At 34.4% G+C, this 18,872-nt stretch overlaps 2 protein-coding genes across 2 annotated transcripts; one reads left to right on the top strand and one right to left on the bottom strand.

Annotated features, from left to right (window-relative positions):
• The first annotated feature begins 283 nt into the window (after positions 1–283).
• On the top strand, positions 284–13,061 carry LOC144839742 (intraflagellar transport protein 140 homolog). The gene is made up of 31 exons (XM_078695213.1): positions 284–383; positions 974–1,167; positions 1,485–1,706; positions 1,883–2,010; positions 2,268–2,410; positions 2,531–2,706; positions 3,709–3,910; positions 4,023–4,264; positions 4,576–4,686; positions 4,823–4,895; positions 5,213–5,304; positions 5,406–5,533; positions 5,789–5,903; positions 6,273–6,412; positions 6,688–6,853; positions 7,263–7,394; positions 7,615–7,805; positions 8,220–8,397; positions 8,532–8,615; positions 8,859–8,965; positions 9,203–9,298; positions 9,515–9,647; positions 9,745–9,816; positions 10,050–10,121; positions 10,300–10,428; positions 10,627–10,809; positions 10,954–11,154; positions 11,248–11,460; positions 11,583–11,749; positions 11,926–12,067; positions 12,294–13,061. The coding sequence occupies exons 2-31, from the start codon at positions 1,027–1,029 to the stop codon at positions 12,501–12,503; spliced, it is 4,389 nt and encodes a 1,462-aa protein (XP_078551339.1). The 5' UTR covers positions 284–383; positions 974–1,026; the 3' UTR covers positions 12,504–13,061.
• Positions 13,062–13,088: 27 nt separating this feature from the next.
• On the bottom strand, positions 13,089–18,868 carry LOC144839745 (intraflagellar transport protein 70A-like). The gene is made up of 14 exons (XM_078695217.1): positions 18,731–18,868; positions 18,066–18,131; positions 17,651–17,860; positions 17,401–17,457; positions 17,142–17,277; positions 16,942–17,046; positions 16,646–16,774; positions 16,462–16,511; positions 15,950–16,102; positions 15,545–15,807; positions 15,061–15,271; positions 14,654–14,908; positions 14,282–14,411; positions 13,089–13,835 (listed from the first exon to the last, which is right to left on the bottom strand). The coding sequence occupies exons 1-14, from the start codon at positions 18,782–18,784 to the stop codon at positions 13,711–13,713; spliced, it is 1,944 nt and encodes a 647-aa protein (XP_078551343.1). The 5' UTR covers positions 18,785–18,868; the 3' UTR covers positions 13,089–13,710.
• Between the last annotated feature and the right edge of the window lie 4 nt (positions 18,869–18,872).

Raw genomic sequence — 18,872 nt, 5'->3', positions numbered from 1 at the left:
AACAATACAATCGATCATTAATATCGTCGTTGGTCCTGATGTATAAAGCGCCAACTATGCATTATGTACTCATATGTAATGGTAACTTGTATTTAACCATTGTCGTTATATATAAATTGTTAGTCTTTTTGTGGATTATTTTTCTATACTTTCAGACATAATAATTGTTTACTGATACATGTTTCGGTTGTTCAAAAATCTCATTTGTGATTATTTAAATGTTACATATTTTTGCTAATTAAGCGCCCCATATTATTTTTGTAACTATGAGGGCGAACTGGAAAAAACAACTGTAAATAGAAAGTGTGATTCCTCTCTCTAAATTAATAGACAATGAGATGAATAATTAATACATTAGAAAGCGATCCAATATATATAGTTTTGTAAGCATTAAATAAGTTATATATTGTTTATTGTATGTACAATATAGAAAATAATGTTTTACTTTAGATAGCTGCTAGGCTAGTTAGGTCCTAGCTTGCCATCATTCCCCGCAATTTCATGGGACCGCAGTGCCTTTTCTGTGCCTCTCCTCCCAGGTTAAAAGGCAAAAATGAGGGCCTGAACGTATTTTTTGTAAACCACTCATTGGTTGCATATTTATCCACTGAATAAAGATCTAGACTTAGAATAATATTGTATAGGCTATATGCCTATATATTATTTATTTAGCCTAGTGATTACAGAATATTATTTTATTTTTTAGTATGAACAATATTATTATTATTTATCAATTTATTATTAAATTGACTGATGCCTGGGCCTAGTCTAAGCTAAATAATATATTTTGTATTATTAATTAACACAATATTATCTTATCACTATATTAATGATATGATTTTTAATGAACCAATAGGCCTAGACTATTATTACTATTATCATCTAATTGACTCTGCAAAACAATTTCTCCTCTACTAGTACTACTACTAGTGTAAGATTGGGTTCGTAAAGATTCCTGTATTTCTTTCTGCAGACTCACATCATTATCGCTGTCTTGTGAGTTTGGAACCATACATTTAGAGGAAGATGGCTGTATACTTCGACCATAGAGTTCAAACAGTTGCTGGAAGTCAAGTTGACATTGCATGGCATGATACGCAACTACTTCTAGCTGTTGCTACAAGAACAGAAGGAGGTGGAGGCACTGTGCAACTCTACAATGAAGAGGTATTTATTTTTTAATTTTAAAATTTATTTATTTATAAAGGGCTAAACTACAGTAATATGTGACCTTATTTCCAAATACAACAAAGTTTATAATAATAATAATTTTATAAATTGGCATCTAAAAGACAAAGGTAAATGATTGTAAAATACAATACAGTACATGGACGTAACAAGAGGTTAAAAATGACAAGGCAAAGATATCTTAAATATAATTATTTAAATTATACAAGTTGTGCCGGAGGATGGAAGGCATTTAAGGTTCCATGCAATTTTTATTTAGTATTGTTGTTTTCATTCTTGTCTTTCTTTCTTTTTAGGGGGAAGAACTAGAAAATGCCTGTGTTCAACGCTCATGTGGCTCGTCTTCATTAAGTTGGCACCCTCTTAAGCCAATCTTTGCCAGTGGATGGGAATCTGGCCAGGTTCTTGTGTGGAACGATGAATCCAAAGAAGTGCACGAAGCGCCAAATTTGCATAAATCAGAAGTATGTTTGATTACATGGAACGATCGTGGAACTAGAATTGTAACTGCTGACAAGGTAATGTTGTTTATTGAATCTCTTTTGATATAATAATATTTAATTCAATATTTGGTCTTTTGTGAGTAGGAAACTCATTTAGGACTGCTGAGCTTCCTATGGGCACTGTCCTGTGTCTGCCATAAGCCTAGTATACTATGTATGTCATACACTTTCATTATCTTTAACTCCACCAGGCTGGGCTTATAATAGTATGGAAGGCCGATACAAAGGGTCGCATTAATCCAACACCAGTTTGTCAACATGAAAATCAACAGAAACCAAGGCAGTGTATATTCAAGCCAACACCACAAGACAATTCAGAGTAAGTTGAAAAAACAAGCTCAATGGATTACTACACAAAATCTAATTTACCTGGTTTTAAGATCTGTCTAACCTATCAAACTTTATGTGACAACAAAATGTGATGTGCCCATATATGGACATGATGATGTCATATCATTTGTCAGTGTAGACAGAGCTTGAGATCAGAAAAAGCAGCTTCCAAGAATATTCTTATTTTATTTATCTTCTTATTCAACTATTCATTATATATTAATTACTTTGATTATTCATTTTTAGATCCGAAATAGCTGCACTGGCCAGGGCAGCTGTTAGAGGAGATGAAAGGGCGCTTGACATGTTTTCATGGCGTAAGGAGCTTGTCAAGACGTCCAAGTCAAATGCTGGTGATGGCTTTTCTTGTTATGTCGCTGGAGCAGATGGTAAGTTTCTTAAAAATGTCTCACTATGACGATTATTTTGGAAAAACATTGTTTTTTAAATCTTGATTAGATTTGAAAAAAAAACATTACAGATCTTTTTGTCATTTGTCCGTTTTGTAGGTGATGTGATATACATTGATGAAAAGGGAAACGTCTTCAACATGCATAAGTGTGAGGAACCGGTGAAGAAGCTTCTTTACAATGAGCATCGTAACATCCTGGTTATCATCACCGATTCTCTGATGCTTTCTCAACATACTGTCATGAGTGATGGAAAGTTACAGGAGACTATGAAAGTATGAATAATGAACATAATGTTAAGCTCTGTCTACACTATCAAAAAGTGTGATGTGCCCAAATATGGTAGTGATATGCCCAAATATGGTAGTGCTATGACATCATCATGTCCATATAGGAGTGGAGTTGTGGCTTGGTGGTAATGATGCTTGACTACCACTCCAAGGGTCCTGGGTTCAAGTCCAGACACATGTCAGGATTTTTTCTTTAAGGACAAAATTACTCCACTCCCAAAGACTTTGTTTATGTAGAGCATCTTGTGTATCTTTGTCTCGTGAACCTCTGAGGGCCCCTAATGATCAGCAATTGCTGGATGGATCACCCTCATTAAATATGGTCCCAAAAAATATATATGGGCACATCACATTTTTTGTCACATAAAGTTTGATAGTGTAGACAGAACTTTATATAGATTTGAACCAAACACATTGATATTGATAGGCAAATATATTAACCACCATGCTACAGAGCCACAAACTACTGTTTTGAAGGCTCTAATAAAGACACTTTAGTGCAATAAAGTATTCATATGTGAAACAAGAAACCTGAAAATATTTAAAAAAATATAAAGTTATATAGATTTGAACCAAACACATTGATATTGATAGGCAAATATATTAACCACCATGCTACAGAGCCACTAAAAAATGTTTTGAAGGCTCTAATAAAGACACTTTAGTGCAATAAAGTATTCATATGTGAAACTAGAAACCTGAAAATATTTAAAAAAATATAAAGTTATATAGATTTGAACCAAACACATTGATATTGATAGGCAAATATATTAACCACCATGCTACAGAGCCACTAAAAAATGTTTTGAAGGCTCTAATAAAGAAAATTTAGTGCAATAAAATATTCATATTCGAAACAATAAAACCTGAGAATATTTGAAAAAAGATAATAAAGTTATATAGATTTGAACCAAACACATTGTGTTTGATAGGCGAATACATCAACCACCATGCTACAGAGCCACTAAATGTCTTTTGTCTTAACAGGTTAAATTAAGTGGTAAGCCAACAGACACAGACTGTGCCATTGTCTGGGCTGGCAAGGGGCTATTAGCAACTGCTAGTGGTGACTGTATTGTTCGTATGTGGGACCTCGATAAAGATGATAACTTTGTTCTCGCATTAGATCCACAGTCAGGATTTGAGACAGGAGAATGTGTGAATTGTGTTTCATACTGCAAAAACAAAGGTACAATCATTATTGTTTGAAATTTTTAAATTTATATTGACACTTCAGTTATCATTTAATTATACAAAAAATCCTAATGTTAAATATTAATGCGATATGATTTTTTCAACAGAAATTCTTGCAGGCGGAACTGATCGAGGCCGTGTGGCATTCTGGAAGTACTCGCCTAACCGCGGTCTGATGGCTCGCAAGCAAGACAGTGAGACTAAATGGAAACTTCAGAAAGCTTCAAACTTAGAAGGAAATATACTTCAAATAAAATGGGGGACAAAGAAGAACCTCCTGGCAACCAATACAATCAACCTTGTTACTGTCTTGAATGAACAGCTTATGAGTGGACACATGAAAGATGAGGTCAGAGGTCAACTTAATGACAAATGCAATGTACCATTTAGGCCACCTTTTTACTCATAAAATATTGAATCTTGGTTCCAGAAGACTACTATTAAGCTCTGTCTACACTATCAAACTTTATGTGGCAAAAAAAGTGATAAATGGACATGATGATGTCATATCACTACCATATTTAAGCATATCACTACCATATTTGGGCACATCACACTTCTAGTTTAGAAGTCACTAATTTTTTGGGCGGAGTGTAAGAAGCTTCTCGTTTGTTCTATACAAATCTTAAATTCTCAGAACAGTTTATTTCCTGTTCACAGATCTGTGTGGTGCAGACAGGACCTAACACCTTATCAGTGGATATGTTTGCTAATAAGACTCATCACAACGTTAACACCGATATTCATGTTAAAGGAGTCTATGTATCAAAGGTGACATTTTTATACTTATATTATTACACTATATCGTTTTTTAATTAAAAACTAAATAAAATATTTTTAAGAAAATACCAAAAGAAAGTTTAAATTTGTATCTGTTTTAAAATTTGTTTTATATTATGTTTGATAGGAGCACATGGTGATTTGGAATGGTAGAAAAGCTGTTGTGTATGAGATTGGTCAACAGGCTATTCGAGCCTCAGGTATTTAATAGTTCAAACAATTGGTTTTTAGGGGTCAATGCAGAATCCATGATTATTCAATACCTGTGGCTGTATTTGCCATTCACATTTACTGTAGGCTAAGGTAAACCCTTAAAATAAAAAGTCTCCTATCTAAGTGAATACAATCAAGGGAAATATCTCACTTAAGTGTGATTGGTGAATACGGTCTCTGGTTCCTGAATTTCACTGTACTGTAATATTGGATTTTTTCATATTTTATTTAACTTTTATTTTTAATGCTAACTGAAATTAATAGTTTGGTGTTAGATTGAAATATATACTCTGTTTGCTTTCAGGTACATTTTCTACTGAGTCTTCAGTTGTTTGTTTGTATGAGCAAAATGTTTACACCACTGAGCCAGGAAAAATACAAGTTAGGACATTCCAGGTATTATTCAAGTTTGTATTTAAATTTATGGAAAATGTTATCTTATTAATTTTTAAAATTTAAAAGAGTAACTGATTTTTTTTCTTTAAAAACAAATATAGGGCACAGTAAAGCAGTTGATATCGCTAAATGATGATGATGGTGAACCAGTTACCATGGAGATTTGTAACAAATGCCTCGTTGTTGCCACATCAACAGGATTTGTCAAAGTTTATGACATATCTAGGAGGTAAGATGTACATTGCATTGTGATCTTATACTCTTTTCACAAACAGTGGCAGATCCAGGATTTTGAAATAGTGGGCCCAGGACCTAAAAATGGTGAAATGAAGGACTGAGCTTGATTTGATGTCCTTTCTTTTGCATTACAAGGTGGCGACACACTGCTACACTTTAAACAGGTTTTTTTTAGTGTAAAAGCATGTCCAACCATTTGTTCCTAGATTAAGATACTCTGACTGTACTGTTTTTTTTTATTTTACAGAGAAGCCAAATCAACTTGCTCTAAAAACTTTGCAGAAATTATACCAGAACTGAAGATTATAAAGTCAGCCAAAGCAAACAGCAGTGGAACTAGGGTGTCTTTAATAGTGGAAAAGGTAAGTCATATTTTAAAAACAATCATTTCAAATATTACTCTGTAATGCTTATTTGTGTGCTTAATTGTATACCAGTACTTGGATGAACTGCATTAATACTCTAATGCTATAAGTAGATAATTACACCAAAATATTTTTCTTTTGAATTACTTACATTTACATTCTACAATATAGCTATTGATCTACAACTATCGTATGATCTTAAGCTCTGTGTAAAGTATCATGATGATGTCATATCACTACCATATTTGGGCACATCACACCTTTTTTTGTCAAACTACAGTACTGCAGTTTAATAGTTTAGACAGAGCATTAGGCTACAGGCTGTCATTCAATGGCATTTATTTATAGTGATTTTATTTCCAATAGATTGATGGTACACCAGACTCTAAGCTCTATATATGGGACGTTGATATGGATTCTATACAGTACTTTGATTTTGCGACTGGACAAGGAGACCAAGATGATGTATTACTTACAAATAATGAAGATATGAATGATGTAGAAAGGTTTGTACAAAGTTGTATAATGATAATAAAAATAAAAATGGTTTGTCGTTTTAGAGCAAAGTTTATAGAATCTGTTTTGAGTTCAGTGACCATTCATACTTAGGCTAAGGGAAAAAACAGGAAAAAATTCTTATCTGAGTGAATACAATTTAAGGGAAATACTTAAATATTTATTGAGTTATTGAAATACTTAATATTTAAAGGGAAATATTTCACTTAATTGGTGAATACGGCCACAGATCTCTTGACTTGACTTGTTCTCTTTAATTCTCCAGAGGAAGACTAGAAGCCGCTCAAGATGTTGCTATGAGATATCCGTCCAGATTCTACTGGGATCCAATGGAACCAAAGCTGATTGTCTGTGAAGCTGTTCTGGCACCTGACAATGAGAATGCAGCGCTAACTAAGAAGAAAAAGATTAGCACCCTTAATAATCTACCCGTACGTACAGTAAATCTTTTTTTATTTCAGGTAGTTGCAGAATGTTACCTAAAGGAAAATCTAATTGAATGTCAATGTTTTTCGTTTTCATGCGGCTACGCGCATATCGATTGGTGCGTAGCTGTGTGGAGTGTCGTGAAAACGAAACATTGACATTCGATTCGCCGGACCGGAACTGTGCCGGAACAGGTGTGAAAGACACTATAATAAGGTTTTCAAAAGTGGAGACTAAGATAGTTGAATAGATTACGACCTATTCAGATGGTGATGAAATATGATATTGCCATTATTATGTATATAACATTAACATGCTAGATATAAAATCAACATGGCAAGGTAGGCTAGCTGGATGAATATCAAATGCCACCATAATTGTTGTCAGTAACCATACCATATTGCTTTATTTCAGCCTGAAGTAATGGTAGTGTCCCTTTTTACTACTCTGGATTTTGGTGTGATGCTGCAAGGTGGATTTCCTCTCCATTCTGGCTACAGCAGTATGTTAGGAGCTGGTGTTCCTTACTTATACTTTGTTAAAAAGGTGATTATTCTGCACAATTGGCACTAGAGTTTAAACCTTCATTGTGAGAGAAATTAAAATCAACAATTGAAATATAGAATTGCAACAAATTATTATGTTATCTTATGCGTTGTGTATGACCAACAACATAAACAATATTGTTCAGTTTTCTCCATTCCTCATATACAGGTATAGCAATTGTTGCTATATAATTTCTTTATTATATGAATTTTTCCCTTAGCCTGGTGAAAAGCATGATGAAGATGCTGACACACTAGCATTTGACTCCCCATCATCTCGCAAAGTCATGCGAGACTTTGTAGGCTTGGAAGACAGTGACAAGAATTCTCGCGATGGCATGATGAATTTCAGCTTTTACCTCACTATAGGTAATATGGATGAGGCATTCAAGGCAATCAAACTAATTAAAAGGTAAGTGTAAAGCTCTGTCTACATTATCAAACTAGTTTGACAAAAAAAGTATTAATATTCTCAAATATGGTAGTTTGACAGTGTAGACAAAGCTTTACCCGCATTGGCATAAAGCCTTTTAAAAACAGCATTCCCCAGCAATAGTAACTTCTTCGATTGAACTGCTGGAATATCAATAGAACATAAGAAAGACATGTGCATCCATACAAACCTTAAGCTCTGTCTACACTATCAAACTTTATGTGACAACAAAATGTGATGTGACCATATATGGACATGATGATGTCATATCACTACCATATTTGGTATCACACTTTTTTGTCAAACTATTTTATGATAGTACAGACAGAGCTTTGCTGAACCTTTGCATATACTGTAGTTGCATTACAGACTGTAAATGTATCTAATTTTCAGTGAATCTGTCTGGGAGAACATGGCTACGATGTGTGTTAAAACAAGAAGGCTTGATGTTGCAAAGGTCTGCCTTGGTAACATGGGCCATGCTAGAGGAGCAAGGGCACTGAGAGAGGCGGAGAAAGAGCCTGAACTAGATGCTCGTGTAGCTATGCTAGCCATCCAGCTAGGCCTACTGGTAAGTACGGAAATATCTGTCTTTGAGGGTTAAATAATGGAAGTGCCAGAGCTAAACCCATGTGTTTTCTTGTCATTTTTTATTTATTTTCTCTACACACATATTCTATCTTGTAAAATATTTGTTGTTTTCAGGAGGATGCTGAAAGACTATACAAGAATTGTGGTCGATATGATTTGCTAAACCAATTCTACCAGGCTAGTGGACAATGGGCTAAGGTATTATAGCAATATGAATTATTTCTTTATAGGGTGAACTCTCCCAGGACTGATACCTACAGTATAAATGTCCCAGAATGTCAGTAAAACAAGACATTTTGGGCCAGAGTGACTATTTTGGGTGAGAATGTACATACTCTTTATTTTACAATCTAGATTAGTTGTGTACATCATTAGTATTACGCATGTAATGGCCTTATCCTCTTTTGGTTTGTTTACATCTTGTTTTCTTGTTTATATCAGGCCATGGAGACAGCAGAGCTTCATGATCGTATACATCTTAGGACAACGTATTACAACTATGCTAAACACTTGGAATCAAAAGGAGACATGAATGGGGCTATACCAAAGTAAATATTTCCTTGATTGCATTACTCTTCCTTTTTTTTTAGCCCTGTCAGACTTCATCAGACTTGCATAACTCCACATGCCGCCAAGTGATACCTTTGGCTTAGCACAACTGTAGCCAAAAAGATAAATTAGCCACAGTGCTATTCAACATTCTTCAGTGGATCTCATCACACTATATAAAAATATACTGAAATTGACTTAAATAGAATGACATTTTGTTGATTTGTTTCCAATAGTTACGAAAAATCAGACACGCACAGGTTTGAAGTTCCACGGATGTTATTTGATGAACCTCAGGCATTGAAGGCCTACATTATGAAAACAAAAGACAAGTAAGAATTACAAAAACACACACAAAAAATTGGTTGTAGATGGTTTTACTGTTTGCGTAGTAAAGTACACAACAAACTCTGACAGCATGAATCTAGCACATTTATGCAATCCTATCTGAGTATGGTAATGAAAAAAGTGATCACTACAGTATAAATGATGTATTTTATTGAATTTATTAATTTATCTCATCTATTTTACTGCATTTTAAATTACAGATCGCTTAAGAAGTGGTGGGCTCAGTACATGGAGAGTACTAGTGAGATGGAAACAGCATTGCAATTCTATGAGATGGCTCAAGACTACCTATCATTGGTTAGAGTTTATTGCTATTGTAACAACTTAGAAAAAGTAAGTTGCAAACAGTTTTTCAATCACACATGTATACAGCTATGCATAACATTGTATTAGTGAGTGAATGCATTACCTATATTTCCTTTTTTATTAGGCATCCGAAATTGCAAGTCAGACAGGGGACAGAGCAGCATGTTATCACCTTGCTAGGCAGTATGAGAACGCAGTATGTACCATGTTCACATGTAGTATTAAGCTTTGTCTACATTATCAAATGTATATATGGACATGATGATGTCATACTACCATATTTGGGTACACACTTGTCAAACTACTTTGATAGTGTATACAGAGCTTTATATGATAATAAATAATAATTTATAGCCTTTTCTAATAATTGTAACAAGTGGTTATTCTTATTCAATTTATTATTCAGATTCAACTAAATTTTTTTTTCAGGAGGACTACAAATCGTCCATCCATTTCTTTACACGTGCCCAGGCTTATAGTCAAGCTATTCGTCTTTGCAAGGTAACATAATGTAACTGTTTTGTCTCAATGTTCCAACAATCCAACTTGACTAAACTCCAGCAAGTGTCCAATTGTCAAGGTTTAAGCTGAAGAGATGTATTTTGTGGGTTTCAAGGCATTAATTAATTCATTAAATCTGCATATTGCCATATGTGACTAAACCTATGCCCTCTTACAGGAGAACAACATGGAAGACCAGTTAATGAATCTTGCCTTGATGAGCAATTCAGCAGATATGATTGATGCTGCACAATACTATGAAAGTAGCCCTCAAACCATGGATAAAGCAGTTATGCTGTATCACAAGGTAAAAATGCTTGAACCAATGATCTCTATATATATGTTAAGAGGGCAGACTCCAATGTTATACCAGTTAAGTGATTCTGTATGGAGGGGGACCCAACAGTTTTATGTAACATTTTGCTACGCCACACTGGCAACAATTTTCCCTGTGTCTGTTAATAATGGTTTCTTTTATCAGTATATTAAATGCCTTATTTTTTAGGGTGGTCATTTTTCCAAAGCTCTGGAGCTTGCTTTTGACACACAACAGTTTGCAGCATTGCAACTGATTGCTGAGGATCTGGATGAGAAAACAGACCCTATGTTACTCAACCGTTGTGCTGATTTCTTCATGGAACATGGGCAGTATGATAAAGCTGTTGATTTGCTGGTTGTTGCAAAGAAGGTTTGAACATTTGATAAATCAAATCTCTTGATAATAACTACGTTTGGGTCCAAGAAATTATTAATATTATCCCTATTCTTGAGAGATCCTATGATTTAGTAATACCATCTGGTAAAAAAATTATACTTAAATGTTTGTATTCAGTTTACAGAGGCACTTGACATATGTATGCAACAAGGTGTGAACATAACTGAAAAGTTAGCTGAGAAAATGACAATTTCAAAAGATGATCCCAACAACGATCTGCGGATCAAATTACTAGAAAGAGTAGCAGACATCTGTTTTCAACAAGGGTCTTATCATTTGGCTACTAAGAAATATACCCAAGCAGGCAATAAAGCTAAGGTAAGTTGGGCATCACTGAAAAAACAATTTGTTAAAAGTTGAATTAGGATTAGGTGGAGTATTAAGAAAGATTTATTTCTTTTCTTTATTCAGGCAATGAAGGCACTCTTGAAGTCTGGCGATACTGAGAAGATTATCTTCTTTGCTGGTGTGTCTCGTCAGAAAGAGATTTATGTGATGGCTGCAAACTACTTGCAGTCTTTGGATTGGCGCAAAGATCCAGAAATAATGAAAAATATCATTGGATTCTACACTAGAGGGCGTGCTTTAGATTCTTTGTCGGGATTTTATGATGCATGTGCTCAGGTAACTTTTTGAACTGATTGTTGAAAATAAATGGAAAATCTGTCCATCCATAGCTAGTGCACTCAACTGTGAAATATCATTACATTATGTTACTAAATCTGGTAAATACTTTTTAATCCTAGGTTGAAATTGATGAATACCAGAATTATGATAAAGCTCTAGGAGCGTTAAGTGAGGCTTATAAATGTTTGAGCAAGGCCAAGTTGAAGAATGCATCCCAACAAGAAGAAAAGCTAGCTGCCCTAAAACATCGCATTAATCTTGTCAAGAAGTTTGTGCAGGCGAGACGGTAAGTACTGAATTCACTGAGCTTAATGCCATTCTTTCACTGTACAATTTTAGGTTTGCATTTTATTGTCTAATTTGGTACTAGAACCTCTTCCCTGGAATTTTGTCTTATAACTTATACTAGAGGTGTTATATTCATAACTTTTATGTCTCATAGCATAATTTGTTTCTTTATAGAGTTTATGATGAAGACCCTGAAGAAGCCATGAAGCAGTGCCAAGTACTGCTAGAAGAACAAGATTTGGACAGTGCTGTAAGAGTTGGTGATGTCTATGGCATGATGATAGAGCACTATGCCAGACAAGAGACCTATAAAAAGGTAATTAAACTGAATCCTTCTGATTTTACATTTAATACTTATCTAAAGCTCTGTCTACACTATCAAACTTAATGTGACAAAACAATGTGATGTGCCTATATATGGACATGATGATGTTATATCACTATCTGTATTCATGTTTGTGTTGGCTTTCACTAGTTCTGCTCTATGGAGAGTTGATAATTAAAAGTATTGGTTAATCCAAACTTCTTATTCTTCTCTTTAGGCATATGCATGCATGGAAGAGATGCGAAGTCGAATACCAACTGTAAACATGGCGTTTTACGTCAACATGCGAACAATCGAAGCAATCCACCGTTCACTGGATATCCCACTGGGCCGAGGAATGGGAGCAGAGAAGAAAGATGAAGACGATGGTGATGAAGTTGAGGAAGAGGTACAAGAGGAGTATGATGACGACAACGGATATTGTTGATTGGTCCAAGAGAAAAATGATTACGGATTGGTCATCATATCCGTCAATCAAGTTTTTCTGTATGGTTGTTATAATTTACATTTATACAATGTTAAGCCAGCCTGACTATTTCCCATATAGCACCTTAACGTAAAGACATTCCATTTGTTTTTTAAGCCCTCTTAATTCCTATCACATTTATAACACCCGCAACTCTAATATATCCCTATCAATAACCATTACACAGCAAGAAACTCAATTAAATTCACTGGCCCTATTTATAGAACTCCGTTCACCTAACCAAGTGCATTTCTACTTTAAAAAAAAAATGTTTAATATTACTACATAATGATGTACAGTATCTTATGAAAATCAAATTGAATTAAAGTTATATCAATAAAGAATGTACTGTACTATAATAGGTATGAGTTCATTGCATATTCATATTGTATTCACATATATATATAATTTCTCTCGTTTGCACATTGAATAACATAGTATACCAATATAAATATTTACATTTATTACCAAGCCAAAAAAAAAAAGAAACCTTTTTAGATATAGTATTTATTGTCACCTTGAAATCCACAAAAATATTATTATTTGATTTTTATAATTGCTCCCTGTTTACAGATTGGAGCCAAGAATATTTTATAGGTAAAACATTGATAATTTAACTGTAAATAGTAATTTAAAATCAAGGACTATTTTTTTGTAAATGTAGTATTGCTTAAGTAATAATAATAGTAATGTCACACAGTGCCAAGTACTGTAATCATCATTTATTTAACACTATTCACTGGAATAATTAAGTTCATTGATGAATAAACTGCAAAAAAACACATTTTTTGTGTATTTGTTTCGGTCTCAAGCTAATTTACAATAGGCTCTATTTTACAATGGTTTATGAACTCATCTGTTCAATGAGGGCATACTTCATACCACATTTCAGCATTATTAAGCTCTGTCTACACTATCAAACTTTATGTGACAACAAAATGGGGTGGGCCCATATATGGACATGATGATGTCATAGCACTACCATATTTAAGCAGATCACTACTATATTTGGGCACATCACACTTTTTTTGTCAAATTAGTTTGATAGTGTAGATGGAGCTTTACACTTGTTTTATAATCATATTATCCATAAATATTAACCAAAATTGGTATTCTTATCCTTATGATGTGTACAGTACATATAGATCAATGTTTTCAGATCAAACGTTTATACAAGATCCAGGAAGAGGCTTTTAAGAAGCCTTGCCTCGTATGTGCATGTATTAATGCCTTCATGTATCCTTTCCTCAGCTAGTGGTTGCTCCACTTGTACAATCACATCACGGCCATAAACTGTAAGAACAAAAATAGAATATTAGGCCTTTATTTATTATTTATTCAACTTATTACTAACAAACATGTACATTAGTGAAGAAAGGGACCAACAAGTGGTAAACACCTCTAAAACAGTCCCAATTGCACAGTGGCGCTGTGTGTGTGTGTGTGTGTGGACTAGTACACAGGGTAACCACATACTCCTCTCAAAAGATGTACTAGGTTCTTTAAAGTGCACATGAGCAATGTGTGTACACTGGACTTACGGTTTATAGTCTTTATCCGAGAAGACTCGTTCTACCACCAGAACTATGGAGTGAGTGAGCCTCGAACCCTTGCTGATGTTACGGCTACGCAAGTACGGTTCCACTGTCTCAACTGCTCTGTCACTCGCGCGACTACAGTATCCGTTGAGCCTCAATCAGTAGATGGAACCAAATAATTTTATTTCATGATTCACTCACCTTCACAGTGTTCCAGAAATTGTACACACTCTTGAATGACACTATCTCGTAACATAATCATGTGTTTAGACATGTTCTCCAGTAACGAGAGGAAACAACGTTTGGCATAGAACCAGGTGTCTGTACCAAGCTGCATGAAAACATGGGATAATATTTAACAAACTTACTGCTAGGCATTTTAGCTTACTTGCAACTTTCATTTCACTTACAATTAAATTTCAGAACAGAATTTATAATTATTATTTATAATGGTCACACCAAGTTAAAAAAATTGCATGTTTTATGTCATATGGCCTTGGTGAACTGGAGAAAATAAATTGAGTACTGAAAACATTGAAATACATAAAGATTACTATAAAGAAAAATACACACCTTCTTGTTGTAAGGTTCCAAGCTTTTAATAACACGTGAAATCCCAAACTCATAGTTGCCTTTAGCACAGTACAGTGTACCGATAACAAGGTTTACGATACACAAGTGATATATCTTGCGATCGGGGTCGTCGTAAGCTACTTGCTCTTCTTCTTTCTCTATTTTCCGCATCAATTCCTCTGCTTCTTCGTTTTGACTTGTCATAATGTATGAAACACATAAGTTTGCCAATACAATTGCACTTATAGACAAAATCTGTAAGAAAAGAAGATGGATGTACAATACATACATTAAAAGAACACAGTCAGTATGTGTATTGGTCTATCTAAGCCATGTTGTTCATTGTAGGCACCGTGGCTGGACATAAACATTATCAAATAAACATTATCAAATAAACAAAATCTTACATTATCAAAATTTTTCTTTACGATTGGTTCATAAAAGCCAGCTGCTTCTTTATACTTATTTTCTTGCATAAATAAAACGTGTGCAACATTCAGTTTCCATGCATCATGCTCGTTACAGAATTCAACCGATTTTCGAAAAATCTTCTCAACTTGTTTGTAGTTATCGAGATCCCAGTAAATCTTGGCTTGCTGCATAAGTACAGGGATGTACCTAGTGTAGTAAAAAACCAAGACAATTATAATTGCACCCAGTTCTATGGAACGCTCAAGGTGCCATAATACAACATATGCATAATTCATATAGCTTGGTCCTGTTCCTTGTCATGCAAGTGCTAGATTTGTAAGCCTAAAATTGTTTACCATATTTAAAAATACATTTTCATGTACACTAACTCTGTCTAAAAAGTAACTTCATTCTATAAATGTCAATTCATTCACTGTGTTTGGCGGTTTTTTCTAATCTGTACGGCTAAACTTTCTTTACCTTTCTAATGCATCATCATAATCATTAACCGCCTGTTTCACAGACTCATCATCATGATTCTGCCGCGATTCTTGAACTTGCTTCGTAAGTTTCCGTAACTGTTCGGTATGCCGTGTCGCCATGTCGTCAAAGCGGCGGTATGCTTCCTCAGGCGACGTTTGCTTCGTGATTACAGTGTCCAAGAAATCATACAGATACTGACTGAGGAATTTGAAAGTCATGTGTGCATTTTCTGCTAAGACATCTGCTGCCAAATCATAGTACTAATAGAAAAACAGAAAGATTGCTATATAATATTTTTAATTAAATTCTACTATTTCTACTACTGTATATCAATTTCTTTAATAACTAATACAACGCTCTGAGTGAGTTTTAATGAATTAGCTTATTTAAAAAAAAATGTACCTCATATTTGATATACAATACAAGTAAATTGCCAAATGTTTCTGGTGGGCAAGGACTTTGCTGCAGCAGGAACTGTAGTTTCTCAAAGCCTTGTGTTGGGTTTGTTTCCATGTTCATTAATGCCTGGTTGTGCAGTGTCACTGGATCTATTTCCTATAAAATATTGAATAATAAGGTATAACATACAGTATGTTTAAATTCTAGTACAGATAGTATCATATTGTGGAGTACTCACATGCCTAGCTAAAAGGTAGGATCAGCAGTCACATTATTGTATTATGAATTATCCTATCCGAGTAGGTTGTCTTAGGTTAGGGGGTGGGGGTGCGCATTCCCACCCTTTTCACAGCTAAAATGAAATTATGAACTACTTTTTGATGTCTACAGTATTTTTGACAGACTACTGTATTATTAATACATGTTAACACTCCAGTTAAAAAATGTTGGATCCATCCCTGTCTTGAACTAGCTGTCACATGATTTACAAAATCTAGGTTGGCTACATTACTCACCTCTTCTGCTCTTGGTGGCATGTCTGTCAATGCTTCTTGTGCAGCTTCCACTGGAAAAAAGCAAATCTTATCAATACAACATGCTCATTGAAGGTTTGAACACATATTCTGACCGTCTTGCTTCTCAACTATTATTAGGTTTAAAAAGTACTCTAGTTTTATGTTTGTACCATTGCTTACTTACAGTTTTTCAATTGAAACTCAATTGCAGCTTTCAGGTTGAATGCTTCGATGAGGGCAGTCTCATGCAGTACAAGGGTGTTGCCAACGCTACGCACCTCAATACCTTCTGTTGTCATGCCAACACTTAGCTCTGTATAGAGTAGAAAATGTACGCATTTTTAAACTGGGTGCATAGTGTATAGGGATTAAAATTATTCATATATAAACAGTACTGTCTGCAGAATGGATATATAAACATATATATATTGTTTCAAATGAAACAGAGAATTTCACATCTTCAGCACTATTTTAACATACCTGGGTGTTCTCGAATGCCTCTTTCAATAATATCGGCAATGTTCTTGAGAGCTGGGGCATACTGCTTCATGCAGTAGTGACATAGTGCAATGTTATAGGACAAATCTACAAGGAAAACAAATATGTTTAAGAGTGGGTTATACAAAGTATAAACAGGACAATAAGTTATGATGCTTAGAATGTATTTGTTGGTAACCTACCTGGTCTATATCCCAAAATCTGTAATGCTGTTTGGAATTTCTGGCAGGCAACATCATAGCGTCCTTCCTTGAATAGCAAGCATCCTAGGTTCACCTCAGTGTCAGGATCTTCTGAAGCTGATTGTTCGACCAATGTCTGTAAGAAACACAAAGGTAATTAGGTAAGTATGGTGTGGTGTGTTTACTGTGATGAACTATGGTTGAGAGTACTGTACTATTACAATAAATATGTTTTATTTTAGATCATTTTCAAATATACCTTCGCTGCTGGTAAATCTTCTTCACCATACTTAATGGCTGCTTGCAGTTTAGTTATCTGAAAAAAAAAAAGCATTGTATGAATGATCATAATTATCTAGAGCAAATCTCACCTCACACTCTTTTACAGAATATAGATTTCGGAGGACCAAAATGCATTTAGGTCAACTAAAATAATTTGTGGTTTAACACTCTTTTGGGGTTGTATATACCTTAAACCTGCGCCAGTATATGGGAACTTCATACTGTACCTTGCTTTGATAGTTCTTGTTCTCAATTTGAAATGTGACCTTCATAGCCTCAGGGTACATGCAGGCGTTGTAGAGGGACTGAGCATAGTATAGCTTGTACTCATCTACCTCTGGGTTGATCTCAACTAGTTGTTGATAGCACTCAGCAGCATTGCTATAATCCTGCATTTGATAGTAGCAATAACCAAGTAGAGACAAGGCTGCTCTTGCCTGAAGACACAAAATGGTTTAAAATAACATTAAATTATGACTTATAACACTGTAAAAAGGGTTATGTCCAAGTGCAAGGAATAGTAGATCTAATCACATTGCTTTCATCTTAACACTTGTTTACTTTAACAATATAAATTGTAGATTACAGTAGAAACATTTTGGGTTTTTTTGGGTAGATTTTTGTTTTATCAATTACAATTACCTTTGGGTGATTTTGCAACTCTTTTGATAAGATCTTTATTGCATCTGCAAACTTTGCCTCTTTGATCTGAAAATAAAAACAATAGGTTTTTAAAAAGTATAGATATCAATAAGTTAAATTAAGTATCAATTAAATTACGCAATTTTGGCCCGGGACTTTCGGCCAATTAATTATACCAATGTTAATAAATAACTATTAATATATTGTCAATCATATTATTTATTTTTTAATTAACTTGTTTTATATATATTATTGTTTTTGTTATATTTACGTGTTTAAAGCAATACGTTTATATTTTTTATTTTAGATCATAACATTTTGTATGTATTTTTTATGATGATTTTCATATTAAAAATATAAATATTCAAATCAAATAAATAATAAATAGGCCTAGGCCTATGCCATTCACGTGACATGTTTTGCAGTTATTTCAAACATCTTCTTTTAAAACTTGATAAATTACCACTAAAATGTAATAAAAGTCCCCCCCCCCCCGGCCCCCAAAGTGGGCCGAAACGTCCCTGATTCCATTATACTACTTAAACTACTACTCAGTAGGCTCATGATTGCTAACTCGGGCTGGCTAGGCCTGGCCCTAGGCCTAGTCTAGGCCTACCTAGGACCTCATTTTAATTATTTATTTTATATGATTCTCATAAACTTACCATTGAATAAATAACAGATGTATATTCACCATCTTTAACTTCAAATCCTGGCATTATTGTGCACAAATGTTAAGCTAATTCAAGTGTATTTTATAAAGCTTTCCGTTGTTATGGTGCGAAACTCTTTTTAAGTCTGAGGAAT

The sequence above is a fragment of the Antedon bifida genome, chromosome 4, assembly GCF_963402885.1.
Source record: "Antedon bifida chromosome 4, ecAntBifi1.1, whole genome shotgun sequence".
NCBI classification, from domain to species: Eukaryota; Metazoa; Echinodermata; class Crinoidea; order Comatulida; family Antedonidae; genus Antedon; species Antedon bifida.
The sequence above is the reverse complement of the archived record's forward strand: the minus strand, read 5'-3'. Positions and strand labels throughout refer to the sequence as shown.